The sequence below is a fragment of the Caenorhabditis briggsae genome (genome assembly GCF_000004555.2).
Source record: "Caenorhabditis briggsae complete genome, chrII, whole genome shotgun sequence".
In the NCBI taxonomy this organism is placed as follows: Eukaryota; Metazoa; Nematoda; class Chromadorea; order Rhabditida; family Rhabditidae; genus Caenorhabditis; species Caenorhabditis briggsae.
Genome location: NC_013486.2, coordinates 10,106,431 through 10,116,736, shown reverse-complemented (window position 1 = coordinate 10,116,736; position 10,306 = coordinate 10,106,431). Strand labels below are relative to the sequence as shown.

The following is a 10,306-nucleotide window of genomic DNA, read 5'->3' as shown; positions in this document are numbered from 1 at the left end:
ATTTTTAACCGGTATTTTACCTTGCTGAATAACCCCATTATGTCGTATTTTTTGAGATTTTCATTTAACTCACGAATGGTTGGGGATGCTTTTGAGTAAACGAGTATGCCAGACTCAACAGTTTATCTACATTAATATACGAGTTCCTGGATATGTGCCTGGCAAATGCTTCAACTTGTGAAACTTTCCGAGAGCGCGCTTTCAGTATTCCGACGGCGCTGGAGACTCCTAACATTCTCAAAACTCCTGCTGAAGCTTCTGGCAAATGGGCAGAGCATGCATAGAACGGGGAGTGCTTGTAGATGTGGTTAGCCAGTGTAAAATCCATTTTTCGACGATAGATAGCTGAGAGAACCACAAACAGTTTGTCATTTTCATCAGTAATAATCACGATTTCTGACACCGGCTTCATCAATCTACAGATGAGGCAAATGCGATGGCTGCTGAAAACAAAACTATGTTCTACATGGTTAATATCGTTTGCATACATTTGAATGCATGGAGCTGGCGAACTAGCTAAACTCATCGGCTGTTTGTTTGGTGGAAAACATGGAGGGCCCGCTGCCGGAACGGGCCCGTGTACTGTGATAATTCTTCGAGAAACCAAAACGAGTCGTTTTTTGATAGCTGGTGGGTTCGGAGTGCTGCTTCTGAAAATAAATAAGAATTTAAAAAATTTGGTGTTTTTCTCTTACTGTTCGACATCCTGCCCACAATTCTCATGTTGAGCACAAGATAAGCCGGGCAAGTTTTTGTCAATGAAATCGGCTTGTGACATTTCTGAAACATTTTTAGTAATTAGGGAAAACTCGCATAACTAAATGTAAAAAGAAGCTTCGAAAGGTGTTAAAAATCAAATTCAACACAAATTTTTTGTCGATGAATTTTTTGACTACAGTAACGGCTAAAGGGAACCGGAAACGTTTTACTATATCGCTGCGAGACCAAGTGATTTGTTGAAAGTTCTTACGGTAGATTTTCAATATTTATCGCAGCGAAAACATTTTCAGCTCAACTTTTCTGAACATTCGCATGATTTTCGAAGCTGAAAAATGTAAAACTTTGCTATTGTGTTGCCTTTTTTGCACTGTGATCTTCCGATCATTCAAAGAAAACATTTATTTCAAAATTAAATCAAAGCATATCATTTTTTGACGCCAGCGTCGTTCAATGTCACAAAGTTCAGAATAAGAAAATAGATTACATCGTTAATAATAGTAAAGGCGCTCGTTCGACAAGTTTTAAAGCAGGAAAATGCAGTTGAGAGGTTGGGACACTGTGTGGGAAAAGATGATTAGAAAGCATTTGAAGACTAGAAGTCAGATATACATATAAAATTAGAACATTTGTATAAAAAATTGAAAGATACTAATTATAAAATATACATAAGCATGCAAAATTTAGGTTAGAAGTTTCGTTTGCGGTCGTCAGGGTAAATGTGGTTTGCGTTTCTGAAATTAGTAGCGATTGTTTACTTCTTATAGTTGTTAAGCTACAAAAATATATTTGGAATTAAACTCACCCCTAATAAAGCCTCGGTGTTCGCTGCGAGACCAGCTCCAGGAATTACATGGGCTTCTTTTCTTGGTCGGATATCGTAAGTTCTTCCATTTGCACATAATTCGACCCTCACACCTGTAGATGGGTACGGTCTCGGTCTAGACACTTGAATCTTCTTCAGAGACGATGTCGACTTTGAGGATCCAGGCATTGACAAAATCCATTTTGGAGGCTTCGTTTCAGCGGTTAAAGTACATTTGGATATCTGCAAAATTTGTATGGAACAGGAAAAAACTTATAAAGCTTTCATTAAAAGATGTTTATTTTCATTTTGATGGATTAGCCATTAAAACATTTGATGTATATCAGGTGTGCAGATAAAAGTTGAAACGAACAGGAATATATGTAATAGGAGCAACATGAACACACAACAAACTGCAAAAAAAAAGAGGAGAACACCAAAGAAAACCGAAGGTTTAGTAGTTTGAGATGTTGAAAAAAAAAGAAATGTCAGTGATTGTTGTGGTATATACAGAGAATAATTAGGAACTTTTTTTTTCGAAATTCACCCGAAAGAATGTAGAACTTCGGAATTCTGTACCGTAATCTAGATGAATTTGATGATGATGCGAGTAAAATATATATGTAAAGGTTGAAAAGGAGCAGAATACGGTACGATATGCATAATCCTCAACAAAATCACTTCCGCACACTGCTCCGGGTCATGTACATTGCAGGAAGTGCTGATGTGGATGCGGTGTTACGTGTCACTGGCTTCTTATCTCCAAGAGATCGACTGGCTGGATTGTACATCTGCACTGATGAGAAGTTGTGTTGAGCGAGTGGCACACGAGCCGGTGGTGGTCGTTGGGCCATCACAAGGTGCGGTGAATCCATTGGCACTCGAACAAGTCCAAACTGCAACGAGATACAACACTGCCACATCACTATATTTAGAAAAAAAAGGGGAAGAGAAAATGGTGATGGTTCTTATAAGAAGGAGCATGCAAAAAAGGGAGAGTTTATTAAATAGTTGCTTCATGCATAATGGAAACATCGAAAAATGCTTTTGTTTTCACCTTTTCCAATACTATCTAACCCTTTATTCAGCAATCCCAAAAAAACTCACTTGTGGCTGAAGATTGAATGGAGTGGACGTAGTGGCTCCCAATGGTTTTTCTGATCGAAGACAAGTCTTGTAGCTGTTGGCACTTCCTGTGTAAGCTGGGGACATCGGCTTTATCGGAGTCGTTGGAGACAGATATCTAGTAGCCTCACTCCGACGAGAAGCCATTGATGGAAACACTGCGGATGCTGGCTGAAAAATATGGAATTGAAAAAGTTAACATACACATTTGGATTGTTGGGGATTAGAAAAAAGCAACTTCTGAAACACTGAACCTATATTAACTGAACAAATTTGAAAGAAAAACAGAGTGAGACACACAACATGAGGATACCTCGTATAATAACGAGTTGTGGAATCGGTAGCTCTCGTTGCCCTGAAATATATTCATCTGCTAACACTATTATAGACACTACAAAAATTTAAAAATAATTTTATCACATACCGTTCTAGAAAGAGTTCCGGTTCCATTGCTGCCAGATGGAGTTCTAGTTCGATAGGCAACATTTCCATTTGAAGTTGTCTTCAGCTGACGGCTACTGGTTCCAGATGAAGATGGACCAGCCGTCTTCGTTGGAGTGACCAGAAGAGGCTCACGATTCCGGTTAAGATACGCTTGACTTGGAACAGCCATTTGTGGAGCGGAGTTTTTGACGAAACGACGGCTTGGAGTATTGGATGAGGTTTGTTCTGCTTCATGTTGATGTTTTGCTTTGAGTTGAAGTAGGCGATCTCCCTGAGATCTTCCTTGTTCGTCCAATGCAGTTTCATCGACAACTCGTCTCGTCGATCGGCTAGTTCCTGGTGTTGACGAAGAAGCAGAAACCGGCGGAATCTCTACTCCATTTTGAGCTTGAACTTTTCTTCTGAGTATGTTGGGACGAGTAGTAGTTTCTCGACTCTTTGATCGTTTTCCTTCTCCTAAATTTATATCATCCACTTGATTGGCAAGACGTCGGACACATTTCTTTTCTTCTTTTGTCGGTATAAGATGAATTCCATTCGACTTTGACAATCCCCAGCAGAATTTTTGTTTCTCGACCAGATAGGGCTGCTGTGGTCCTATCACTGATCCTGGGCGGCACACACGCAACCAGCCCATGCACTCTCCTGCCGTCAAACCAAATTCTTTCATCATCCAACAAGCGATCAAAGTTCCCGTTCTTCCTAGGCCAGCCTTGCAGTGTACGGCAACTCCTCCTTGTGCACTATCGACCACTTTGATAAACTTCAACATGATTTCATCAGATGGCGTGCTTCCATCAACGAAGAATAAGTCAACATGGTCGAAGCCAGCTTTTGTGAACTTCGCAGCATCATAGTTTTTCGCGTTCAATCGAACAATCGTCGACACTTTTTTCTCGCGGAAGTAATCGAAATAGACATCTGGAGCGTGATATGGATACCCGTTTTCCTCTCGGCTTTCGTTGTGAGGACCACAAAAACTGAGAATCTTTCCCGGAACAATCCAATTGAAATCTCCGTTCTCAACACGTTCATAAAACTCGTATTCTTCATAGTCAAAGTCTGAGAAATCGAGCCATCCGAATCTCAGAGCTTTTTCAATTCCACGAAGAACATCATGAACATGGAGAAGATATTGGGGAGCGCCCATAGACGCATCACGGAATCCAATCAGTTTTGGACCATCTCCAGATGACACTTTCAAATAAGCATCGTCGGCTGAGAACCCTTGATAGATTATCTAAAAAGAGTATAAATATGTCCCATCTAAACTTTTCTATTTCTCACCAGAAAAGCTCCAAGAACATAGGCAGTGTTGACTCTCAATTTCTCATAGTCTCCCGTTCCATCCTCTTGACAGAAAAGAACCACTCTTCTGCCGCGTTTCTCTTCAACCTGCATCACACATCTTTTATCTCATCTGTAGATATACCGCTTACCTCCAGAAGTTTATCGATTTGAACGCATAACCTATAGAGAACCGACAGATTCCATGGTCCAAAATCCTCATAAAATGGCTCATAGTGGAATTTATTATTTACACTTATGAAACATGTCTTTTTAATCGATTTGTCAGACTTATCGATGGCATTCGGATCAGGGAAGCAACCGAAGTAGAGTTGGTTTGGGATCAGCTGAAGATAGAGTTATTCCAGAATATTCTTTGTGTCACTTACTTCTGTAATGGTGTTCTCGTTGGAGCTTCTGTTAGGCTGATGGCGTGGGGAGTGCTCGTCTCTCATTATTATATTTCTTATTATCCACCTCTCCTAGCAGTACATGGCCTGGAAAGGAAAAAAAATGTGTTCGTATTGTTCACAGACTATTGTCTTTCGCGGTGAATAAATATACGGGAGCGAGCTCAGCTGCTAAACAAGAGCCAATAGATTGAAAATCAAACAGAGGGACATATGGTACTGTCCGAAAAAAGACCTAGGAAGTTCTGAGAAGTATTGATTATGTGATAAAGTGTCAAGTAAAGATGTAAAAATGTGACATGCGATTGGGTGGGGCTGGAGGAAGAAATAAACACGGGTCGTGGAGAGAATGTACCCCTTTCTCTCCCCAACTGAATGATGATGCACTTGGCCCTGAGAAAGAAAAGAAGAGACCATGAGTACCAGGGAGGTTCAGAGAAACCGCGGGTGGTTGGCTGTGTGCCAATTGTTTAGTCACATTGTGACTGTCTAACATTTGAATTTACTTGCGTTAGGGCGGTGTTGCAATGGTTAATGGTTATTCGGATGATTGAATAAAGATGATAATGAAAACAAAGCTCACAAAAAATCTTGAAATATACTAAAGAATCGATTGGAGAATGTAATGGGACCTAGGATCGAACTGGGGAAATTGTGATATTCGGAATGATTTTCTCGAATTCAGGATGAATTCAGGTTTGAAATGATCGAAAGAACAAAATAAAAAATCAACCAGAAAGCATGAACAAGTCTATCCAAAAAATGTCAAAAAACGGTTGTTCAGGGGACAGCTGTAGCTTTTTGAAATTTGAATTTCTTCCGTTTCAGGGGAGCGCGCTTGCATTTTTTTTCAAAAAAAAAATTCTTCTCCCTAAACTCAACTAAAAACCTTTTTTGCTCGAAAATTCTCGAACTTTTGCAGGTATTACTTGTCCCACTTTGAAAAATTTTTTCATTCAACCTAGTTTACAGAATGAATCATCAATATTCGCCTATCGAGCTTCCCCAAAAGAAGAAATGGACCGAAGAAGAGAGAGCCGCTCTCGCCCAAAAGCTTGACGATGATCTCGATCGGTTCATGGAAGAAATGGCAGCCAAAAAAGTGGGAATCATCATTCTTTGGATAAAAAACATATTTTTCCAGGCAGAGAAACAAGAACCGCGGAAACCATTCGATTTCGATGAGTGGTGTAAAGAAATTGATCAACATCCAGCTTTTATGAAAGAACTGCCCAAAGATGGAAAGTATCAAGATACTATTGAAGCTCTTCAGGTAATTCTACCTCAGTATTTATTCAGAAATTAGTTATGAATCCAGGCTATGAAATACGACAAAGAAGACGATGAAGATAAGCAACAGAATGCTGAACATCATAAAAACGAAGGAAATAAGCACTTCAAATTTAAAAAGTATCGTTGGGCAACAGACTGTTACTCTAATGGTTTGTTATTTCTATCATTGGGAAGAAGATATTAACCATTGTTTTTAAAACAGGCATCAAAGAAAACTGCCCTGATCGTAAACTAAACGCCTTGCTTTATTTCAACCGTGCTGCTGCTCAGAAACATATCGGGAACCTCAGATCAGCCATCAAAGACTGTTCGATGGGACGAAAGTTTGATCCCACGCATTTAAAAGGTGTTATTCGGGGAGCCGAGTGTCTTCTCGAGTTAGAATACGCCAAGGATGCGATGAACTGGATTGAAAGCAGTAAACGAATTTTCGCTTTCACAAAAGAGACTTCTGAAACTCGTAAGTAGTTTTATGAGCTTTAATGAATACAGCCAGAGCATTTTCAGCTGACCTAACAGACGATGAGAAGAAGTATATTGATGAATTGGAGAAGGTACGAGTCAAAGCTGTGGAACTGTCACTGAAGGAAGAACGGGATAAGCGGAAATCCAGAGCCGAGGAAAGAAAGGAAACCGAAGCAAAGAAGAAACTTCTAGATGCATTGAAAGAGAGAAATCTCAATTTGAGTCCGAGAGTTCCTTTCGATCACCCCGCACTGATGGATATGGCACGTCTTACTGTTTCACTTCCATTGATGCACACGGTATTGAAAATGTCATAAGATCTTCTATTATTTCTCCATTTTTTAGCATGAGTGTGTCAAATTCGACGATGATTCCAATCTTGTATGGCCGATTCTACTGCAATATCCAGAAGCTGGTCAGACAGATGTGCTCACTGAAACCAATGAAACAACTGCACTTGGAGAGCTTTTGCAAGAAGTACTACGCGAACCAGCTCAGTGGGATCCCGAACACAAATTCAAATTTGACAACGTCCGATTTTTCATCTCCGATCAGTACGATGAATATTTGATGGAAGTTTATGAGTGGAACGACTTCAAGACGATTCTTAGTATGCCAGGCAATCTAATCAAACAAGGCCTGCCTGTGATAATGGTCAGTTTTATTTTGAAGAAGTATCCCTATTTCGAATATTTGTAGATTATGACCAAGGAACAAGCTGATAAATCACTGGAAGCTCTGGAAGAAGGGCAAAATAAATTTGTTGCCAAATAAGTTCGTCGCCCTGTGAAGTTTTCGATCCCTTGTCATTTTTTTCCGTTGTTTCTTGTTGTTGTTGATTAAATATATTACTATTGCTCGATAAAGTTATTCATGATATCGGAAGCTATTTTAAATTTTTCTTGGTTCTTCCCAACTATTATCGTGATGATTTTTCTTTTGTTTTGGTTAATATTGAAGTAAAGTTATAAAACTTTTTTAGCCGGTTGAATATGAAACGAAAGACGAAAAATGGTGAGAACACCACCACGACCAAGTCTCCAAAACCAAAGAAACAAAGACGAAGTGTTGTCTTAGAACCGATTCATATTAATCCCACATATCTTGAAGAGCATTTTGAGGCAGAGTTTAAAAAAGGATTTGATAGTAAACTTTTTTCGAACTATCTTTGTTATTTTATAATTTTCAGAATCAAATACTCCATTTCCTCACTGGCAAATTCGAAACTTTGTGGAAAACAGTGACAATCTCGTTGAAAAAGTGGAGGAAGAACTTCAAAATTTTGAAGATTGGCAGAGAAAAGAGAACGATCTCTATTCACTCTACCAATCGAACGATCTCAAATCAATCAATCCCAAAAAGCATCCATTGATCTTCTCATTCAGGTTTGCTAGTTCAAATTATAAAATTTATAGAAATTTTCTGATTTAGACAGTTCCTTTACACTGAAGTGAGAGATTGGCTTCATAAGGTCTCCGGTGTTGAACTTATAGATCAAGTCGATTGTAATGGTAGCTGTTACGCTAGAACAGATTCCTTGTTGCCACATAATGATCTGGTGAGCTCTTCTTTAGACTAAAAGTCATTTTTCTTTGTTTTTAGATTGATACCCGCCGTTTCGCTTTTGTTTATTACATGACTTCAGCTAACTGGGATTCTAAAACGAACGGAGGAGATTTACAGCTTTTCAACCACGACAGTAAGATTTTAGCTCTAAAACGGATTCATGAAGTACAATTACAATTTCAGAAAAACTCCAGCCAACAACTGTCGCCAAACAATACGCTCCTCTTCGTAACTCTCTGATTCTTTTCGAAGTTTCTGAAAAGTCATGGCATCGTGTTGCTGAAATGATTTCTGATGAGCCCCGTCTCTCCATCAATGGCTGGTTCCATTCGTCGCGACGCATTGAACCGAGAAAGCCACCTGTAGAAAGTATTGAGAGATTTGTTCCGGGAAACAAGTGCAAGCTCATGAAATTGATTAACAAGGAATTTATGACTGAAAAAAGACAAAATGAAGTGCAGCAAACATTCGCAGATAACTCGGAACTTAATTTGAGTGGATTCTTGGTGGTAGGTGTATTTTTTAAATCGACATGTTGCCAAAACTTTGTTGGCTTCAGGAAAATATTCACAAGAAAGTGTATGCTGAACTCATCTCGAATCCATCATTCTTCACTTCTTTTGGACCAGTCAACAAGCGAAACGTTGCAAGACTCGATGAGGAGAAGTCTGAGGGATTGGAATCAACTCAACGTGTTTTAGAATGCTTGAAATCGGTTAATTTCGCAAAGCTCGCGGCAAAACTGACAGGTGTAACTGTTGTCGGAGCACAGACAAGTGTGACTGTCAGCCGTGTTGAACATGGAACGTATTGGGTACTCGGAGATGAAGATGCTGATCAAAGTAACGCAGATGGATACTGTTTGGACGTCCATTTGTTCGTTCAAGAAAAGGAATGGGACGACGAGGCTGGAGGAAATTTGATTTACATTTCGGAAGGAGAAACAGAAGAGGTATCATGAATTTATATGAAAAATCGACTCCATTGGAGATCTTATTCTTTTTTTTTCAGCTTCTTCGCATTTCCCCATCACCCAACGCTGCTTCTATCGTATTCATTGAACCTGGGGTTCTATCTTTCATGAAATATGCCAACTGCAAATCAGCTGATCCGTTTTTCCTCTTCACTGTGTCGTTCTACAACGTTCAAGTCGTTGAAGACTAATATCAATTCTCTATTTTTGTTTGATTGTTTTCCTGTTATTTTTGTCACCTCGGTTGAGCTCATGTTGTTTCATTTTTTCTATCAATAACACTTTTATTTCAAAGCTTCACTCGAATAATCAAATGGAAAAGTCAAATAGGTTTTTAAGTCAGAAAAAAACTGACTTCTAAATGTGACAGATGAAAAAGCTTTCCAAAAAAGTAGATATCTATCAATTTCAGGATTTCAGATGACCATTTGTCCAGAAACTAATTTCAGACTTTCTTTTCCAAGCGCCGCTGCACCCAAAAAAGTGGGCGGAGTCAAGCCACACACAAAAGATAGCAGACGGCGGAACCCGGGAGGTGTCGGCCGCTCAAGAAATACTAGTGCCGCCGACTGACTGCCGCGACACCCGTGATGAAGAAATTAGATCCAACTCCCAGTCTAGTTAGATACGTCTTTCTGGAACATGCAGATAAAGGCGAACGAGCGGGTCCCACAGAAATTCTATAATTTTTTTAGCCTTGAAGGATAAGAAGAACTTTAGAAACTGATTTTATTTTGACTTTAAATAAATAGAAACCTAACAATAAAGCATACACTTTCAAATTATTCTCGAGAGTTCGGCGAAGAAGTTGATGTTGTTCTTATGTGCATTAAGGAGCAAATACATGTTTTGCGACACCATAAAAACTGAGTGGCTTGATTGGTTTCACAGAATCCCGCAGATTTCCATGCCCCACATTTCAGGGGGAACTCGTCAACAGCGGTGGAGCAATCGATTCCATTCTCCTGTGGTTCCGTATTTTTCCGAATCTTCTTTAGATCTTCGTCATCTGGAAATTCGAATGTTAAGAAGTTCGATTTTTTGCGATAGAATTCACCACACAGGTGATTCGCTAACAATCCGTTACGGACGCTCAGCGTTCGCGCGCGGTTGAAATAGGAACCGTATACGGACCGCACGCGACCCGTTTTCAGAAAACCACAGCACATTATTTCGTATTTCTCCATATTCTATCCGTTTGCGAACTCCGTATCCGATCCG

General features: G+C 39.6%; 4 protein-coding genes across 4 annotated transcripts in view; 2 read left to right on the top strand and 2 right to left on the bottom strand.

The window, feature by feature from the left end:
• The window catches only part of Cbr-cdc-14, a gene marked incomplete at both ends in the record, with an annotated part of 6,105 nt that extends 1,377 nt beyond the window's left edge, over positions 1 to 4,728 (bottom strand). Inside the window, 8 exons of the mRNA XM_002630712.1 lie at positions 74 to 462; positions 514 to 644; positions 696 to 780; positions 2,214 to 2,418; positions 2,630 to 2,818; positions 3,072 to 4,331; positions 4,379 to 4,486; positions 4,531 to 4,728. Coding sequence (XP_002630758.1) covers positions 74 to 462; positions 514 to 644; positions 696 to 780; positions 2,214 to 2,418; positions 2,630 to 2,818; positions 3,072 to 4,331; positions 4,379 to 4,486; positions 4,531 to 4,728 — 2,565 coding nt within the window. The remainder of the gene's footprint in view (positions 1 to 73; positions 463 to 513; positions 645 to 695; positions 781 to 2,213; positions 2,419 to 2,629; positions 2,819 to 3,071; positions 4,332 to 4,378; positions 4,487 to 4,530) is intronic.
• The window catches only part of CBG02451, a gene marked incomplete at both ends in the record, with an annotated part of 12,010 nt that extends 4,690 nt beyond the window's left edge, over positions 1 to 7,320 (top strand). Inside the window, one exon of the mRNA XM_002630711.1 lies at positions 7,246 to 7,320. Within this exon, the coding sequence (XP_002630757.1) occupies positions 7,246 to 7,320 (75 nt within the window). The remainder of the gene's footprint in view (positions 1 to 7,245) is intronic.
• A 218-nt stretch (positions 7,321 to 7,538) lies between these two features.
• Positions 7,539 to 9,276, top strand: CBG02453 (the record flags this gene model as incomplete). The annotated part of the gene is made up of 7 exons (XM_002630713.1): positions 7,539 to 7,692; positions 7,736 to 7,931; positions 7,978 to 8,104; positions 8,149 to 8,245; positions 8,296 to 8,621; positions 8,672 to 9,064; positions 9,124 to 9,276. 7 exons carry the CDS (start codon positions 7,539 to 7,541, stop codon positions 9,274 to 9,276), a joined length of 1,446 nt encoding a protein of 481 aa, XP_002630759.1.
• Positions 9,277 to 9,867: 591 nt separating this feature from the next.
• Positions 9,868 to 10,306, bottom strand: part of CBG02454 — a gene marked incomplete at both ends in the record, with an annotated part of 3,406 nt that continues 2,967 nt past the window's right edge. The window contains one exon of the mRNA XM_045242563.1: positions 9,868 to 10,094. Coding sequence (XP_045092298.1) covers positions 9,868 to 10,094 — 227 coding nt within the window. The remainder of the gene's footprint in view (positions 10,095 to 10,306) is intronic.